This window comes from Mustelus asterias, unplaced genomic scaffold (genome assembly GCF_964213995.1).
Source record: "Mustelus asterias unplaced genomic scaffold, sMusAst1.hap1.1 HAP1_SCAFFOLD_310, whole genome shotgun sequence".
Classification (NCBI taxonomy): Eukaryota; Metazoa; Chordata; class Chondrichthyes; order Carcharhiniformes; family Triakidae; genus Mustelus; species Mustelus asterias.
The window spans coordinates 230,481-251,220 of NW_027590274.1; the positions used below are offsets into that span (position 1 = coordinate 230,481).

At 45.9% G+C, this 20,740-nt stretch overlaps 1 protein-coding gene across 1 annotated transcript; it reads left to right on the top strand.

Moving 5' to 3' along the window:
- The first annotated feature begins 378 nt into the window (after positions 1–378).
- LOC144486256 (uncharacterized) lies at positions 379–14,450 on the top strand. The gene is given in 4 exon segments (XM_078204327.1): positions 379–462; positions 5,180–6,322; positions 11,304–11,382; positions 13,223–14,450. Coding segments are annotated over 3 exon segments (2,244 nt in total). The 5' UTR covers positions 379–462; positions 5,180–5,288; the 3' UTR covers positions 14,354–14,450.
- Positions 14,451–20,740: the final 6,290 nt, after the last annotated feature.

Sequence of the window (20,740 nt, forward strand, 5' to 3'; positions counted from 1 at the left end):
TCTACACCATAGAGAACCCATGGGAATGTGGGGACTGTGGGAAGGAATTCAGTTCTCCATCCCAGCTGGAAGCTCATCAGTGCAGCCACACTGGGAAGAGTCTGTTCATCTGCACCGTGTGTGGGAAGAGTTTTAGTCGAATGTTCAACCTTCACACTCACCAGCGACTTCACACTGGGGAGCAGCCATTCACCTGCTCTGTGTGTATGAAGGGATTCAGCAGTTCATCTCACCTGCTGAAACACAAGCGTGCTCACACTGGGGAAAGGCCTTTCACCTGCTCCGTGTGTGGGAAGGGATTCACTAACTCATCTGATCTCCTGATACACCAGCGAGTTCACACCGGGGAGAGGCCGTTCACCTGCTCCATATGTGGGAACAGATTCACTCAGTCACAAAACCTAATGAGACACCAGCGAGTTCACAAGTCTTCTGGAGGCAGATTCCCCAGTTATTGAACAGGTAATCACATCCTGCACTGACCCATGTTCATTCTGATAGCTATGGTGTGTTTCTGCTGCTGTTAATAACTGCTGTAACCAGCTTGAGTTAACAATTCAGATATTTGTTCAAGTTCAGATAGACTAATGGATCAACCAGGGTCTAATTGAATAACAGAGCAGACTTGAAGGGCCGAACAATCTATTCCATTTCCTGAGTAGTCTGTCCACAGGACTCTCCTACTCTTTAACTCTGCTCCATCGCTGGTTCCTGGTGAAGTGTCTTCTCCCCAGTTCACCCATCACTTTCCATTCATCAGCTGGTGTTTGAGCCCAAGTTTATTGGGAACAGGAGGAAATCATTTATCCCCCTCGAGCCTGTTCTCTTATTGACTGGGGTCACGGCTGATCTGTGACCAAACTCCATTTACCCAGATATTGTTTTAATCCTGACTTCCCCAATCTGTTACAATGTGATTTAAAACTAACTTTCATTTATATCAGACCTTTAATGTAGGAGAGTGTCCCAAGGTTAATCTCAGAAACATCAACTGACAGAATCAGACAGAACGTAAGGACAGTAGTGGGAACTTGTGTATGGAGTCAGTAGAGATAGGCGAGGTGATGAATGAATAGTTTTCTTCAGTGTTCACCAAGGAGAGGGGCCATGTTTTTGAGGAAGAGAAGGTGTTGCAGGCTAATAGGCTGGAGGAAACAGATGTTCGGAGGGAGGATGTCCTGGCAGTTTTGAATAAACTGAAGGTCGATAAGTCCCCTGGGCCTGATGAAATATATCCTAGGATTCTTTGGGAGGCAAGGGATGAGATTGCAGAGCCTTTGGCTTTGATCTTTGGATCCTCGCTGTCCACGGGGCTGGTGCCAGAGGACTGGAGAATGGCGAATGTTGTTCCTCTGTTTAAGAAAGGGAATAGAAATGACCCTGGTAATTATAGACCGGTTAGTCTTACTTCAGTGGTTGGTAAATTGATGGAAAAGGTCCTTAGAGATGGGATTTACGACCATTTAGAAAGATGCGGATTAATCCGGGATAATCAGCATGGATTCGTGAAGGGCAAGTTGTGCCTCACAAATTTGATAGAATTTTTTGAAGAGGTAACTAAGTGTGTTGATGAAGGTAGGGCAGTTGATGTCAATACATGGATTTTAGTAAGGCGTTTGATAAGGTCCCCCATGGGCGGCTTATGATGAAAGTGAGGAGGTGTGGGATAGAGGGAAAGTTGGCCGATTGGATAGGTAACTGGCTGTCTGATCGAAGACAGAGGGTGGTGGTCGATGGAAAATTTTCGGATTGGAGGCAGGTTGCTAGTGGAGTGCCGCAGGGATCAGTGCTTGGTCCTCTGCTCTTTGTGATTTTTATTAATAACTTGGAGGAGGGGGCTGAAGGGTGGATCAGTAAATTTGCTGATGACACCAAGATTGGTGGAGTAGTGGATGAGGTGGAGGGCTGTTGTAGGCTGCAAAGAGACATAGATAGGATGCAAAGCTGGGCTGAAAAATGGCAAATGGAGTTTAACCCTGATAAATGTGAGGTGATTCATTTTGGTAGGACTAATTTAAATGTGGATTACAGGGTCAAAGGTAGGGTTCTGAAGACTGTGGAGGAACAGAGAGATCTTGGGGTCCATATCCACAGATCTCTAAAGGTTGCCAGTCAAGTGGATAGAGCTGTGAAGAAGGCCTATAGTGTGTTAGCTTTTATTAACAGGGGGTTGGAGTTTAAGAGCCGTGGGGTTATGCTGCAACTGTACAGGACCTTGGTGAGACCACATTTGGAGTATTGTGTGCAGTTCTGGTCACCTCACTATAGGAAGGATGTGGAAGCGCTGGAGAGAGTGAGGAGATTTACCAGGATGCTGCCTGGTTTGGAGGGTAGGTGTTATGAGGAAAGGTTGCGGGAGCTAGGGCTGTTCTCTCTGGAGCGGAGGAGGCTGAGGGAAGACTTAATAGAGGTTTATAAAATGATGAAGGGGATAGATCGAGTGAACGTTCAAAGACTATTTCCTCGGGTGGATGGAGCTATTACAAGGGGGCATAACTATAGGGTTCGTGGTGGGAGATACAGGAAGGATATCAGAGGTAGGTTCTTTACGCACAGAGTGGTTGGGGTGTGGAATGGACTGCCTGCAGTGATAGTGGAGTCAGACACTTTAGGAACATTTAAGCGGTTATTGGATAGGCACATGGAGCACACCAGGATGATAGGGAGTGGGATAGCTTGATCTTGGTTTCAGATAAAGCTCGGCACAACATCGTGGGCCGAAGGGCCTGTTCTGTGCTGTACTGTTCTATGTTCTCTAACACTGAGGAACACTATAGGAAGGATGTGATTGCACGAGAAAGAGTGCAGAGGAGGGTCACCAGCATGTTGCCTGGGCTGGAGTGTTGGGAAGGCGACTTATTATCTAAATGGGGAGAGACTTCGGGGTGCTCCAGTGCAGAAGGATCTGGGTGTCCTCATTCACCAGTCACAGGAAACCAGCATGCAGGAACAGCAGATTGTAAAGAAAGTGAATGGAATGTTGGCATTTATAGCTAAAGGATTAGAATATAAATGTAAGGAACTATACAAGGCATTGGTGAGGCCGCACCTGGAGTATTGTGCATAGTTTTGGTCCCTTTATTTGAGGAAAGATGTCGTGGCTTTGGAGGCAGTTCAGAGGAGGTTCACGAGATCGATTCCAGAGATTTCGGGTTTGTCGTATGAAGAGATATAGGCCTATACTCTCTGGAATTTAGAAGAATGAGGGGAGATCAAATTGAGGTGTACAAGATGATAAAAGGTCTGGATAAAGTAGACGTGGAGTGGATGCTTCCTCTTGTGGGGCATTCTAGGATGAGAGCTCATAGTCTTTAGGATAAGGGGCAGCAAATTTAAAACAGAGTTGAGGAGAAACTACTTCTCCCAAAGGGTTGTGAATCTGGAATTCGCTGCCCCGAAGTGCGTTGGATGCTGGGACAGTGAGTAAATTTAAGGAGGAGTTAGACAGATTTTTAACTGGTTATGGGGAGAAGGCAGGAAAATGGGAATGAGGAGCATATCAGCCATGGTCGAATGGCAGAGCAGACTCGATGGGCCGAATGCCCTAATTCTGCTCCAATATCTTATGAACTTAACACAGCCTTAAATGTATTAAATGACCAAGCCTCCTACTTACTGGAGAAGGGATTTCCAAAGACTAATGATCTTCATAAAGAATACGTTTCTCCTCATGGTGTAAACTGAGAGACCTCTTATTTTTTAACTGTTCCATAATTCGATATTACCCCATGAGGGGAAACATCCTCTCAGAATCGACCCAGTCAAGCTCCCCCAGGATCTAATATGCTTCACCAAGATCACCACTCATTCTTCTGAATTCCAATGGGTAAAGACCCAACCTGTTCCACCTTTCCTCAGAAGCCAAACCCCCTCATCACAGGAGTCAGCCGAGTGAACATTTTCTCATCTGCTTCCAATGAAAATGTGTCCCAGCTTAAGTAATCCTGAGCCGGAAAGCAGGCAGACACAATGTTGTGAATTTCTATCCTGGACTGAGAGTGATGGGTTTTGGAAACTCATTTTACATGGGTTAGAAGGGGAGGATTTACCCACACCAAACTGCAATCAAGTGAATGTTTAACAAAAACAAAGTGCTGGAAAATCTCAGCATGTCTGACAGCATCTTTGGAGAGAGAATAGAGCCAACGTTTCGAGTCTGAATGACTGTTTGGAGAACGGTCATCCAGACTTGAAACATTGACAGAAGTGAAAGACCTGATGGGCCGAATGGCCGACTCCTAATTCCTGAGGTGAAACATGTCACCATGGTTGTGAACAATCATGTTCAGCCTCGGACAATTATCAGGGAGAGAGATGGAGTCGGTGGCTGGGGAGTGAAGTTTGTAGCAAAGACTGAAACCAGTGGCTTCAGTCTTCCCAATATATAAAATATCTGTTCATCCAGTACTGGATGTCAGACAAGTCAGGACAGTGTGTTTAACGTTTTTTTAAAAAGTTTATCATGTCACGAGTAGGCTTATATTAACACTGCGATGAAGTTACTGTGAAAATCCCCTAGTGTGTGAGACTTGAAGGTGAATTTCGAGGTGTTGATTCACACTTGTGATCCTGGTCCTTCCAGGTGGTGGAAGTTGAGGGTTTGGGAGATTCTGTCAAAGCTCCAGCTGAGTTATAGATGTGTAAAATCCCTCTCCTCCTGCCATCACCAGCACCTCCCCCATCCCCCCACAACCTCACCTCCTGCCATCACCAGCACCTCCCCCACCCCCCCACAACCTCTCCTCCTGCCATCACCAGCACCTCCCCCATCCCCCCACAACCTCTCCTCCTGCCATCACCAGCACCTCCCCCACCCCCCCACAACCTCACCTCCTGCCATCACCAGCACCTCCCCCATCCCCCCACAACCTCTCCTCCTGCCATCACCAGCACCTCCCCCATCCCCCCACAACCTCACCTCTTGCATCACTCCCCATTCTCTCCCACTGTCTTGAACTCTCCTTAAGTAGAGGCCTGAGTCTGTACAGACCCAGACTGGGTGGTAGTTTCCTTTCCCTGATGGACATTAGTGAATCAGCTGGGTTTTTATGATAATCCAGCACTGTTCATTAGTATCAGACAAATGACCAGATTCATTCAGCTCAATTTCACAAGCTGTCTTTGTGTTTTTGTGGGTTCTCTCTCACTCCTGTTTTTTTGTTTTAAATCAATTTCACAGGGTTTTAGAAGAGGAGGATTTACAGTTAGGAAACTGAAACCAAACATCACACCAGGAGCTGACAGAGGTGTATAATTTATCGTAACTTGAATATCATTGAATATTAAACATGGAAGGAAAAAGCACTGTTCACAGTGAGGAGAAACCATACACGTGTTGTGTGTGTGGACAAGGCTTCAGTCGATCATCTGGCCTGTCGAGACACAAGCACAGTCACACTGGGGAGAAGCTGTGGAAATGTGGGGATTGTGGGAAAGCGTTTAGTTATCCATCTGACCTGGAAACTCATCGACGCAGTCACACTGGGGAGAGACCATTCACCTGCCCTCAGTGTGGGAAGGGATTCACTCAGTCATCCAGTCTGCTAAAACACCAGCGAGATCACAATGGGGAGAGACCATTCACATGTTCTGATTGTGGAAAGGGATTCACTCAGTTATCCAATCTGTTAGGACACCAACGTGGTCACACTGGGGAAAGGCCATTCACCTGCTCTGTGTGTTGGAAGGGATTCACTCAGTCATCCCACCTGATGACACATCAGCGAATTCACACTGGAGAGAGATCATTTACCTGCTCCGATTGTGGGAATGGATTCATTCAGTTATCTGATCTGCTGAAACACCAGCGAATCCACACTGGGGAGAAACCATTTTCCTGCTCTGTGTGTGGGAAGGGATTCACTCAGTCATCTCACCGACTGAAACATCAGCGAGTTCACACTGATGAGAGACCTTTTAAATGCCTGAACTGTGAGAAGTGCTTTAAAAGTTCTGTGGAGCTGACATCCCATCAACGGGTTCACTCTGACGCGAGACCATTTAAATGCCTGGATTGTGGGAAGTGCTTTAAAAGTTCTGGGGAACTGGTGACCCATCAACGTATTCACACTGACGAGAGACCGTTCAGATGCTCTCGTTGTGGAACTGGGTTCAGGAAATCATCTCAGCTCACTGTACACCAGAGAATTCACACTGGGGAGAGGCCGCTCAGCTGCTCTGAGTGTGGGAAGGGATTCAGTGATTCATCCAATCTGCTGAAACACCGGCGCATTCACACCGGGGAGAAACCGTTCTCCTGCTCTGCGTGTGGGAGGGGATTCACTCAGTCATCCCATCTGCTGAGACACCAGCAAGGTCACAAGTAACTATAGTGATTGGGTTTTGCTGTTAATCACCTGCAGGTCTGAAGATTATTCACTGGAGTCTGGTCCTGCTGATATTAATAAACACCAGGTGTAAATATTCTGGATAAGAGACAAATAAATCAGCTTTGTGTTAAACACAGTGTGTAGTGTCTTTTTAACATCACTAACAGAAGTTAATTCCTTTTGAAAGGTTCTCCCTCTCCCCGTCTCTGCCATCCTCACCCCCAACAAGTGTGAGGAGCTCCATCGCAGTTTATTTTTTACAGGTCAGTAGCTGTGAGACAGGCTCCGCAGCAGCTGTCCCCCTGAGGGAGCGTATTGGAAATGCCAACAGCACCCTCGCTTTCCTCAGTGCCCATCCCCTTCCCTCCCTCCCCGGTAGCACTGAGCCTTTCCCAGCATGCATTTCACACTGACTGATCATTAATTGGCCAGCCAGTCTGAAATCTCATTCCGGGGCCGATTGCACCCACTTCCAGGCTCTCCCGTGTGAATGTGCCCGACAGATGGAAAATTCAGATCTTGGTGTCAGATTTAACAACAGGATGAGTTTCTGACCACATATCCACACCATCACTAATACCAAATATTTCAATCTCCATAATGTCAGCAATCTCCACCCTACCTCAGCTCATCTGCTGCTGAAACCCTCACCCAAGCCTGTGTTACCTTTAGACTTGATGATTCCAGTACATTTCTGAGCAGCCTCTCACATTCACCCCACTCCCACATGGAAACGTGAGATCATCCAAAACTCTGCTGCCTGCCGGCTTTCTCACACCAAATCCCATTCACCCATCTCCCCCCACCCCTGCCTTGCTTACTGACCTACACCGGCTTTAAGTCAAGTCACGCCTCGATTTTAAAATTCACATCCTTATTTTCAAATTCCTCCATGACCTTATCCCTCCCTATCTCAGTAATCTCCAATTTCACAATTCCCTGAGATCATAGAATAGAATCCCTGAAATGCAGAAGGAGCCCATTCGGCCCATCAAGTCTGCACCTATAACAATCCCACCCAGGTCCTATCCTTGTAACCTCACATAATCCCCCCGACACTCAGGGCAACCACGCACAGACCTGTTTCCCATAACCCCAAATATTTACCCTGCAAATTCTTTCCACTTAGTAAGGAAGTTAAAACTAGAGGACACAGCCTCAAAATAAAGGGGGGTCGGTTTAAGACAGAGTTGAGGAGGAACTTCTTCTCCCAGAGGGTGGTGAATCTCTGGAATTCTCTGCCCACTGAGGTGGTGGAGGCTACCTCGCTGAATATGTTTAAAGCGCGGATGGATGGATTCCTGATCGGTAAGGGAATTAAGGGTTATGGGGATCAGGCGGGTAAGTGGTACTGATCCACGTCAGATCAGCCATGATCTTATTGAATGGCGGGGCAGGCTCGAGGGGCTAGATGGCCTACTCCTGCTCCTATTTCTTATGTTCTAAATCTCTCTAACCTACACATCTTGGGACGCTAAGGGGCAATTTAGCTTGGCCCCCAGATATCTGCACTCTTCTCATTCAGGCCTCTTGCGCATCCATGGTTTTAATTACACCGTAAGAAGTCTCACAACACCTTCTTACTGACTTCTGACAACTGACTTCTTACTGTGCTTACCCCAGTCCAATGCCTGCATCTCCACATTTTAATTACACCACCATTGGTGGCAGGGTCTGAGTGTGAAACTCTGAAATACCCTCCCTAAACTGTCCATCTCTCTCTCGTAATTCAGGATCTGCCTCTCAATCAGGCTTTTGTCCATTCATCCTAATATTATGCTCTGTCATTCATAGAATCCCTACAATGCAGAAGAGGCCATTTGGCCTATCGAGTCTGTACCGATATTCTGAAAGGGAATCATACCCAGGCCCTCACCCTATTCCTGTAACACATTTACCATTTCTAATCCATCTAACCTGCACAGCTTGGGACACTAAGGGGCAATTTAGCATAGCCAATCAACCTAACCTGCACATCTTTGGACTGTGAGAGGAAATCCAAGCACTCAGAGGAAACCCACACAGACATGGGGAGAGTGTTCAAACTCCAGACAGATAGTCACCCAAGGCCTGAATTAAACCTGGGTCCCTAGCGCTATGAGGCAACAGTGCTAACCATTGTCATTTTTTTCTTTATGAAACTCCTCTGAAATACCTTGGGATGCTTTCATTCCCAGTCTTCTCATTTCCAGATCTATCAGTAATGAACTTGCTGCCGTCTGGAACAAAACTGTTTTCACCACTCAGTCTCCGCTGTGATGTAATAGTCTCTATGACATCATTGCAGCAGGACTGGATGACATCATCAGAATCCATTGTTTCTGAATGATCCACATCAATAACAACAGGAAATACTCATCAAGCTGAGCACATTATCTAGGCTGACACTGCAGTCTGACATTGACGGACTGCTGCACTCTGACACACACTGTCCTTCACATGGAGTTTGTGGAGCTCTGGCCACAACCTTCCAATCTTTATAGAGTAGTGGTGATAAAGGACTGAGAGATTGTAAATGTTACATCCCTGTTCAAAAACACAACAATTACAGAACAATCAGCTTAACATCAGCAGTGGGGAAAATGAAACCAATAATCTGGAACACAATCAACTGATACTCGGAAAAATATGGATTACTAACTCCAGCATTTTCTGATTTTTAATACTGAAACTTCACAGTGCTCCACAGTGTTACAGACTGACTTGTTGAATCTGTTTATTCCATCCCATCTCATATTCAGCTGATTGGAAAATGGCTAAAATACTTCAACATGCAGGCATTTGGGGACAATAGTGAGTTTGCTGCTCAGATTAGCTGATGTCTCCAGTCTCCATATTATAAAATGGGTCTCGAAGGACTGGAGAAGATGCAGGAAAATAGACTAGAAAGATGCCTGAACAGGCAGTTATACCCAGCAAGAAAGACTGGACAGTCTGTAAATATTTTCTCTGGAAAAGGGAGTGAGGATGATCTGATCTTTTAAGATTATGAAAAGGTTGGACACAGTAGACAAGTGCAAGATGTTTCCACTCTCAGACAGATGAGAAATAAAAACAGAAAATGCTGGAAATAATAGCCTATCTATGGTAGGAGAAAGTGCGCTAATTTTCAGGCCTGGGTGTTGAATGGTCATGGGCCTAAAATGCAAACTCTGTTTCTTGCTCTACAGATGCGACTAGATCTGCTGAGTATTTCCAGAATTTTACATTTTGATTTATATTTTGGGCGGCACGGTAGCACAGTGGTTAGCACCGCTGCTTCACAGCTCCAGGGACCTGGGTTCGATTCCCGGCTTGGGTCACTGTCTGTGTGGAGTTTACATTCTCCTCATGTCTGCGTGGGTTTCCTCCGGATGCTCCGGTTTCCTCCCACAGTCCAAAGATGTGCGGGTTAGGTTGATTGGCCATGCTAAAATTGCCCCTTAGTGTCCTGAGATGCGTAGATTAGAGGGATTAGTGGGTACAATATGTAGGGATATGGTGGTTGGGCCTGGGTGGGATTGTGGTCGGTGCAGACTCGATGGGCCGAATGGCCTCTTTCTGTATGTAGGGTTTCTATGATTTCCAGCATCTGCAATATTTTACTTGTCTTTGACTGGAGAGCACAAAGAATGCTGAACATATCATCAGAAGGTGTGAGATTACTGCTTGAGCTGTAAACCTTTGGGTAAAATCCCATCATCAAAAGATTATTTCCCAGTTGAATGTGGAAATGGATTCACTCAGTCGTCTCATTTACTGATAGAACAACACAGTTAGACTAGAGGGACAACACTCAGACACTTCACATGTGCAAAGGGGTTTCCTTAGTTTTCCTCAGTGGCTAATACTCTGATTTTGTACATTCTCCTCATGTCTGCGTGGGTTTCCTCCGGATGCTCCGGTTTCCTCCCACAGTCCAAAGATGTGCGGGTTAGGTTGATTGGCCATGCTAAAATTGCCCCTTAGTGTCCTGAAACATTTGATCAAATGTCAGCATTCTTATTGGCGAGGGGCAGTTTAACTGTTCTGTCTATGGGGCTGAGACCATGATGCATTCACTTCTAACTGTAGATGTTTGTTCTGTTGTCAATCAGACTCAGGACCGAACTATGGTGGAGAGTCTATGCTCATAGATTCATAGAATTCCTACAGTGTGGAAGGAGGCCATTCAGCCCATTAAGCCTACGCCGACAACAATCCTACCCGTGCACCATCCCCATAACTCCAACTATTCACCCTGCTAATCCCCCTGACACTAAGGGGCATTTTAGCATAGCCAATTAACCTAACCTGCACATCTTTGGACTGTGGGAGGAAACCAGAGCACCCGGAGGAAACCCGCACAGACATGGGGAGAACATGCAAAGTCCACACAGACAGTGACCCGAGGCCAGAATTGAACCTGGTTCCCTGGTGCTGTGAGACAGCAGTGCTTGCCACTGTGCCACCCCAGTCCTTAGTTACTATATCAGTCCTTCATTCCATATCAATCGATTTAATACATTTGTTAGAATTGAACCTGAGTCCCTGGCGCTGTGAGACAGCAGCGCTTGCCACTGTGCCATCCCAGTCCTTAGTTACTATATCAGTCCTTCATTCCATATCAATCGATTTAATACATTTGTTATTGTGGCCCAATGGTACCAATCATATTCGGATCGCAAACCATATTTTCTATTTAACAAAACCAGTGTGAATGGCGGGGTGATTACCCAACATTCTCTGCGGGTGAGAATGTGCCCTATCCACATTACGGCACCGCCTTGCGCAAACGCGGTACCTGGCTCTGACCGGAGCATGCGCAGTCCGGACTGTGACTGGAGCTGCGAGGAGCCGGAAAGAAACAATGGAGTGAGGTTCAGTAATGGAGCCGCTGGGTGACCGGGGAGGGATAGAAGCAGCGGAGTGGGCTGGGAGGCTTCATAAATATCCCCTAGAGTCTTCAATCCAGAATAAAATGTTCCCGGTCCCGCTTCAGTTGGTACCGAATAGAGTCGGAGCTGAGCGGCTCCAGGCCCGGGTCAGCGGCCGCCATCTTTACAGGAACAATGTACAGCAGGGCGCATGCGCTGTGAGCCTGGCCCAGTTACCAACTCTCCCGGATTGGACTGGAGTCTCCAGGAATTTTTTTATTCATTCAGGGAATGTGGGAGTCGCTGGCTGGACTTGCCCATCCCTCATTGTCCTTCAACTGAGTAGCTTGCCAGACCATCTCACAGGGAATTTTAAGAGTCAACCACATCTCTGTAGTTTGGAGTCATATTTAGGCCAGACCAGATAAAGATGGGAGATTTGTTTCCCAATGCATTCAGGGAATGTGGCTGCCACTGGCTGGGACAGCATCTATTGCCCATCTTTATTTGCCCTTGAACTGAGTGCACTTCACGGGGCATTTTAAGAGTCAACCAACCACACTGCTGTGGATCTGAAATCACATATAGACCTGACCAGGTAAGGTAGCAGATTTCCTTGGCTCAAGGACATGAGTGAACCAGTTGGCTTTTTACAACAATTGACAATGGTTTCATGGTCATCATTAGACTTTCAATTCCAGATTTTTATTGAGTTCAAATTTCAGCATCTGCTGTAGTGGGATTCAAACCTCAGTCTCTAAAACATTCAGGACATTAAAAAATATATCTTTTGTTATCATTTTCCTTTGAACATTTCTCTTCACCGGATATAAAAATATTGAAAATGGATAAAAGTTGTTTGCCTCACTGTCAATCATTATGCTGTAAGGTAAGGAGTCTTTTTTGCTTTCCAATTGGCCCAGGAAGGCAGTGGGGAAGGATGTCTTGACTGATTAGTGATTGGAGGATGGGCACAATAGAAAAGACGTGATAAAACCTCCAGGAAAACATTTAATCACATTTGGCAACTCGGAGGAGAGAATGTTGTGAATTTCTATCCTGGACTAACTGTGATGGTTTCTGTAAATTTACAGAGTGCTGGAAGTGGAGAATTGACATATGGGAAACTCAAATCAAACATCACATCGTGATCTAATGGCGTCACTCAATACATCAGAACCTGAATATCAGCAGCATCTGAATGTGGAAGGTAACAGTTTTGTTGATTGTGTCTGTGAGCGAAGATTTTGGGTTTCAGTGTGACTGGAAAGGCCCCGGGATTCACAAACCCTGGTTAGACCACATCTGGAGAACTGTGCTCAGTTCCGGGCAACAGGACATAATGGCCCTGGAGAGAGCGTAGAACAGATGTACCTGAGTGATATCTGAACTCCCAGGATTAAATTAGGTGAGATTACAAGAAAGTGCCATTCTGGTGCAGAGGCCATTCAGCCCATTGGATCCATGCAAGCTGTCGACAGCAAGCCAGTCAGTCCCATTCCTCGGCTCAATCCTCATATCTTTGCAGCTTTATTTCCGTCTAGTGTCTATCCAATTTCATTTTGAAATTATTCATCGTGTCCACTTCCACCCAACTCGTAAGCAGCAAGTTTCAGGTCATTGCCACTTGCTGTGTAAAAGCATGCTTCCTCACATCCCCTGTACTTTTTACATACAAATTAGGAGCAGGAGCAGGCCACTTGGTCCCTCAAGTCTGCTCCACCCCGAGGCTGATCTAATTTTCACCTCAACTTCACATTCCTGCCTACTCCCGATAACCTTCCACCCCCTTGCTTATCAAGAATCTATCCAGTTCTGCCTTAAGCTTATTCAAGGACTCTGCCTCAACCACTTTTTCCAAGAGCCGGACCCACAAATTACTAGATTCATTCAGCTCAATTTCACAATCTGCCTTTGTGTTTTAATGGTTTTCTCTCACTCCCTTTTTTTGTGTTTTAAATCAATTTCACAGGGGAATTGCAGTCCAGAAGCTCGAACAAAAGATAACATCAGTATTGGACAGAGTCGCTCAATTTATTCTGAACTGAATATCATCAGATTTTAAACATGGAAGGAAAAAGCACCGTTCACAGTGGAGAGAAGCCCTACACATGTTATGTGTGTGCACAAGGCTTCAGCCAATCACCTGGCCTGTCAAACCACAAGTGCAGTCAAACTATGGAGAAACTATGGAAATGCGAGGACTGTGGGAAAGGATTCATTTCCCCGTCCAAACTGGAAACGCATCGGCGCAGCCACACTGGGGAGAGGCCTTTCACCTGTTCTGTGTGTGGGAAGGGGTTCATTCAGTCATCCGACCTTTCCAAACACCAGCGAGTTCACTCCAGTGAGAGACCATTCACCTGTTCCGACTGTGGGAAAGGATTCAGTATTTCAGCCGAACTGTTGAGTCACCAGCGAGTTCACACTGACGAAAGACCTTTTAAATGTCCAGCCTGTGGGAGGTGTTTTAAAAGTTCTGGGGTACTGATGTCCCATCAACGTCTTCACACTGATGAGAAACCGTTCATGTGCTCTCACTGTGGGACTGGGTTCAGACGATCATCTCAACTCATTGTACATCAGCGAGTTCACACAGGGGAGAGACCATTCAGGTGCTCTCACTGTGGGACTGGGTTCAGGCAATCATCTGTGCTCACTGTACATCAGTGAATTCACACTGGGGAGAGGCCGTTCACCTGCTCCAACTGTGGGAAGGGATTCACCCAGTCATCAGACCTGCTGAAACACCAGCGAATCCACTCTGGGGAAAGGCTGTTTACCTGCTCTGTGTGTGGGAAAGGATTCACTCAGTCATCTGGCCTGCTGAAACACCAGAGAGTTCACTCTGCGGTGAGGCCATTCACCTGCTGTGAGTGTGGGAAGGGATTTACTACATCAACCATTCTGCTGACACACCAGCGAGTTCACAATGACGAGAGACCTTTTAAATGCCCAGACTGTGGGAAGTGCGATAAAAGTTCTGGGGAATTGATGTTCCATCAACGTATTCACACTGAGGAGAGACCATTCAGGTGCTCTCACTGTGGGACTGGGTTCAGGCAATCTTCTCAACTCACTGCACACCAGAGAATTCACACCGGGGAGAGACCATTCACTTGCTCTGAATGTGGGAAGAGATTCATGACTTCATCGCACCTGCTCAGACACCAGAGACTTCACAAGTAACTGTAGTGATTGAACTTTGCTGTCAGTGACATTCAGGACTAAACCATGTTCATTAGGGTCTGTTTACACTGGTAATAAACCCCAGCCACTTACAGGGGCTAATATTCTCACTAAAAGGCAAATAAATCAGTTTTGTGTTGAATATACGTATGGTGTTGAATCTTTTCGATATCTCTTTCGCAATTCAGATCCTTTTGAAGGGCTCTCCCACTCCCCTGTCTCCCCAATCCTCATCTCCAACAAGTTAGACTGTTAGAATATATGTAAGAATCCCTACAATGCAGAAGGAGGCCATTTGGCCCATGGAGTCTGCACCAACTGTCCAAAAGAGCTTCTTACCCAAGTCCACACCCACCCCTGCCCAATACCCATAACCCCGCAAGTCTACCATGGCTAATCCCTCTAAGATACACATTTTGGACACTAAGTAGCAATTTAACATGGCCAATCCACTTAACCCACACATCTTTGGACTGTGGGAGGAAACTAGATCACCCGGGGAAACCCACGCAGACAGGTGGAGTATGAGGATTTCATGGAGCTTCTTTGTCACTAAGATTGAGACAATCTGATCAGCTGCCTCTGCTGATTCCCTCCCTTCCACAAGGCCAAACTCTGTCTAAATTTCAACCTTTCCTGAGCCCTGAACCCACATCTTTCTCTAGTTTCTCTTCTATTGGGCCTCTTCGGGCTCATTTTGCCCATGAGCCCCACCTCCTGCTCCATCGACCCTATTCCCACTAAACTACTGATCTCCTACTTCCCTGTGTCCGCGGACATTGTCAATGATTCTCTCAGGTACTGTCCCTCTTTCAAATTTGCCACCAGCACACCCTTGTCAAAAAACAATGTCTTGACCCCACTTCCTTACAATCTACTCCCCATCTCCAGCCTCCCTTTCCTCTCCAAACTGCAGTGTTTAAGCTAACACAAGACATACTAACACAAGGGCAGCACGGTGGCACAGTAGTTAGCACTGCTGCATCACAGCGCCAGGGACCCGGATTCGATTCCCGGCTTGGGTCATTGTCTGTGCAAAATTTGTACATTCTCCCTGTGCCTGCGTGGGTTTCCTCCGGCTGCTCCGGTCTCCTCCCACAGTCCAAAGATGTGCTGGTTAGGTTGATTGGGCCATGCTAAATCGACCCTAATTTCAGGGAGATTGGCAAGGTAAATAGATGTGAGGTTACGGGGATAGGATGGGATTGTTGTCAGTGCAGGCTCAATGGGCTGAATGGCCTCCTCCTGTACTGTCGGGATTTTATGAAGAAAACACCAGACACCAGTTAGCGAAGGTTCCTTCAAACCAACAGAGAGAGAGAGAGATAGGGACAGACAACCCCCCACAATGACACACCCAACCTGACACTCTCACACAGCCACACACACACAAACATAGTGCACCCATTTACTGAGGGTTGAAGCCACAATTTGATTTCCACATCAGGGACTGATGAAAAACAACATTGAATTGAAGGAAATTGTAGGACATGTAAACACTGAAACATCCTGAAACCAACAGAATATCCGAACACAGGAAGACCTGCTCTCAGAAACCACAGAATCACATGGGAACAACACAATGTGGTTTTCACAATCCCATTATAAACAATGTCAAATCTTATTTAAGAACACAATTAACATATAATAAGAAAATTAGCATAATTTTTATCAATTACAAAAAAAGAACAACCATGATATTGTATAAACCTGAACAGCCAAGTGTACTGTTCCAAATCAAACAACCCCACAAACAAATATCTGTTACTTAACGTTTGGGAAACAAGAATCTGGTCCTGAAACAGACAATATAAACCTTACTGGAACCACACACAGACACAGCAAGATCCCAATCTTTATCTGCATGATCAGCTCCAAACAGCAAGATCCCAACCTACACCCCGAATCCGAACCCTAACACTTCACTCGAACCAACACCTCACTCGAACCAACACCTCACTCGAACCAACACCTCACCCTCCCTAATATCTCACCTTAACTAATACCTCACCCTAACCCTGGATGTGGTTCCAAACAGTACATTGGATTTATTATGAGTTAAAAAGGAAATTAATATTTTGACAAACTTCCCACGCCTTTGGTAAATGACAATTTCTCCATCATCCCTCTCCTGACCTTTCTGAGCCTCTGTGAAGTCTCGGTCATTTTAATCTGTTAACGGGTAAATGCCAGTTGTTGTTGTCACTGCCTTACCTGGGAAAACTCAGGAATATTATATAAACACTCGGAAACTTCAAATCAAAGACATTTTCAGACTGGAAACTTCACTTTCAGTCAGGAACAGATTGCAGTTTTACACCTATCTCTGATTTCAGGGCTTGTTTTGTAAAAAAATCACCATCGAATAAAGTCTTTATAAAATGTCAAGAAATTTATTGACTATTAATAGAAACAGCTCACTCTCTTATGAAGAAAGCTTCCATAGCAGCTTGCTGGGTGACAAACACAGGACAGACTTGTTATCTCTATCCAGGACATGTCTCTGTCATAAACCCTGACACAAGACATTTCTAAACCGGATAAGGTTGGATCTTATGACCTGGACATTAACCAACTGTCTGAGTGAAGGTTAAACAGGCTCGAGAGGGAAAATCACTTTGGACAGGAAAGAGTTTTTCAAAGTGATCCGTGCTGGATTCAGACAGACACCAAACACTTTGACTGGATCCAGAGGAGTGAGATCCGAAGAGACCGTCATCTCCAGCGGCAGAGATCAGCTTCGTCCGTCCGAGTGTCTGATCCGGGACCAGGAAACCATTCCGGGGAGACTGTCACCTCCAAACACAGAGCTCAGCATCCCGCTGATCCGGGATCAGTAAACTGTTCTCACTTGTTATGGCTCATTTGTCTTTTCTGCCTATTTAACTAATATACCATTTTTTAAAAAAATTGATTTATTACTGTCACATGTATTAGTACTGATGTGGAGATGTCGGCGTTGGACTGGGGTAAACACAGTAAGAAGTTTAACAACACCAGGTTAAAGTCCAACAGGTTTATTAGTATACAGTGAAAAGTACTTTTTCTTGCGCTATACAGACAAAGCATGACGTTAATAGAGAAGGGAAAGAGAGGGTATCGAATGTAGTCTTACAGTCATAGCTGGGGTGCAGAGACTTAACATAAGTTAGGTCCATTCAAAAGTCTGACAGCAGCAGGGAAGAAGCTGCTCTTGAATCGGTTGGAAGATGACCTCAGATTTTTGTATTTTTTTCCCTGACTGAAGAAGGAGGAAAAGAGTATATCTGGGGTGTGTGGGGTCCTTGATTATGCCGGCTGCTTTGCTAAGGCAGAGGGAAGTGTAGACAGAGTCAATGGATAGGAGGCTGGTTTGCGTGATGGACTGGGTTTCAGACACAACCCTTTGTAGTTTATTGCAGTCTTGGTCAGAGCAGGAGCCATATCAAGCTGTCATACATTCACAGAGGATGCTTTCTATGGTGCATCTGTAAACGTTGGTGAGAGTCGGAGCAGACATGCCGAATTTCCTTAGCCTCCTGAGAAAGTAGAGGCGTTGGTGGGCTTTCTTAACTGTAGCGTCAGTTTGGAGGGACCAGGACGGGTTGTTGGTGATCTGGGCACAAAAACTTGAAGCTTTCGTAACTGTTGCTTCTGAACAAAATGTTTCAAAATCACCAATGACACCGACCCCCTTTTTGGGTAATCTCTGACTCCCGGACTAAAATCCTAGTTTCCAGCATTCACCGTTGTTTTTCCTGACTCTAAACCCAGTTGTAAAGGAGCTTCTGTTCCATGTCTAGGAGCTCTGAACTGTGGAAGAGAGTGGCTGGAACACATTTCTTACACACTTTAGGATTAACCCATACATTTAGTCCTCATTATGATTAACAGCAGCAAAAGCAGCTGAATCCAACCCCTGCAGACACTCGTGAAGTTGTTGGTGTCTCAGCATTTGCTGTAAGTCAGTGGATCCAGTCCCGCACTCGGAACAGGTGAACAGTTTCTCCCCTGTATGAACTTGCTGGTGTATCATTAGACCATTGCAGCTTTTAAAATTCTGCTCGTAATCAAAACATTTAGAATGTTTTATATCAGAGTGAATTTGCTGATGTTTCAGTAGGCTGGATGACTGAGTGAATCCCTTCCCACACACACAGCAGGTGAACGGCCTCTCCCCAGTGTGGACTCGTTGATGCATCATGAGACCATTTCTGCTTTTAAAGCTCTGCTCAGTCAAAACATTGAAAAGGTTTTATATCGGAGTGAATTTGCCGGTGTTTCAGCAGGTGGTATGACTGAATGAAGCTCTTCCCACACACAGAGCAGCTGTACGGTCTCTCTCCAGTGTGAATTCGCTGGTGTACAGTGAGTTCAGATGATCGCCTGAAGCCAGTCCCACAGTGAGAGCATCTGAATGATCTCTCGTCAGTGTGAACACGTTGATGACACGTCACTTCACCGGAGGTTTTAAAGCACTTCCCGCAGTCTGGACATTTAAAGGGTCTCTTGTCAGTGTGAACTCGCTGGTGTTTCTGCAGGTTGGATGTAGCAGTGAATCGCTTCCCACACAAGGAGCAGGTGAACGGCTTCTCCTCACTGTGAATGTGTTGGTGCCTCAGCAGATACTTTTTGCTTTTAAATGTCTACTCACAGTCAGAACATTTGAAAGGAGTCTGATCAGTGTGAACATACTGGTGTGTCAGCAGGCTGGATGACTGAGTGAATCCCTTCCCACAGGTGGAGCAGGTGAACGGCCTCTCCCCAGTGTGAGCGCATCGATGCATTTCCAGTTCAGAAGGGTAACTGTATCCTTTCCCACAATCCCCACATTTCCACAGTTTCTCCATGGTGCCGGTGTCCTTAGTGTCTCTCCAGTTGGACAATCAGTTGAAGACTTGTCCACACACACAACCTGTGTACGGTTTCTCCCCGCTGTGAATGGTGTGATTTTTTTCAGACTGTGTAACTGGTTAAAGCTCGTTCCACAGTCACTTCAGTGGAACACTGTCACTCGAGTGTGTGTGTGTGTCTGTGCTTTTCCACTCATACTGACGTTTAAAATCTTTTCCCACAGACACAACAGACAAATATTTCTCCTTTCACATTCAAAAGCTGATGATATTCAGGTTCTAAAGAATGGAGGTGGTGAGCTACTTTCTTGAACCGCTGCAGTCCCTGGGGTGTAGGTGCATCCACAATGCTATTTGGGATGAAATTCTCGGATTTTGAGCCAGCGACCATGAAGGATGGTCAAAAATATTTCCAAGTCAGGATGGTGAAGAATTGGAGGTGAACTTCCAGGAGACGGTGTTCTTGAATCAAGGGAAAACATCACAGATGGTGCTTTCAAACAGGGACTTTACAGCTCTGAAAATCTGTGACATTGCCAAGATATTTAAGAGCCGGCCAGTTTGTTAATGTCAGCAGGAGCAAGCCAAATATTATCAGATTATCCGTATTAAATGTGATTAACAACAGCAAAAATAACTGAATCCAACCGTGCGGTTACTTATGAATTTGCTGGTGTCAGCAGGTTAGATGGCTGAGTGAATCCTTTCCCACACACGGAGCAGGTGAATGGCCTCTCCCCTGTGTGAGTTTGCTGGGACATCAGCAGGTTGGATGGGTGAGTGTATTCCTTCCCACACACACAACAGGTGAACGGTGTCTTCCCTGAATGAATCTGGTGGGCAATGAGATTGGATGAAGACCTCTTTCTACAGTTGGTGCAGCTGAACGGCCTCTCCTCGCTGTGGGTTTGCTGCTGTTCCAGCAGATGGGAGGATCGAGTGAATCCCTCCCCACACTCGGAGCAGCTGAATGGTCTCTCCCCGGTGTGAACTCGCTGGTGTGCTTTGAGGTTGGATTAAGACCTGAATCTCTTTCCACAGGAAGTGCAGCTGAATGGCTTCTCCTCAGTGTGAGTTTGTTGGTGTGACTGGAAACAGGACAACTGAGTAAATCCCTTCCCACGCACAAAGCAGATGAATGGCTTCTCCTCAGTGTGAATGCGTCGATGGTTTTCCAACAGGGATGGATACTTGAATCCTTTACCACATTCCTCACATTTCCATAGTTTCCCCACGTTGTCAGTGTCCTTGTGCCTCTCCAGGTTGGATGATCAGTTGAAGTTTCATCCACATACAGAACATGTACAGTTTCTCCTCGCTGTGAATGGTGTGATGTTTTTCCGGGCTGTGTAACTGGTTAAAGCACTTTCCAGTCAGTTCACTGGAACACTCTCACTGTGTGTGTGTGTCTCTCTCGGTGTTTTTCCAGTCACACTGATGTTTAAAATCTTTTCCCACAGAGAGAACAGAGAAACATTTCTCCATCCACATTCAGAGGCCGATGATATTCAGACCCTGATGAATTGAATGACTCTGTGAGATATTGAGATGATGT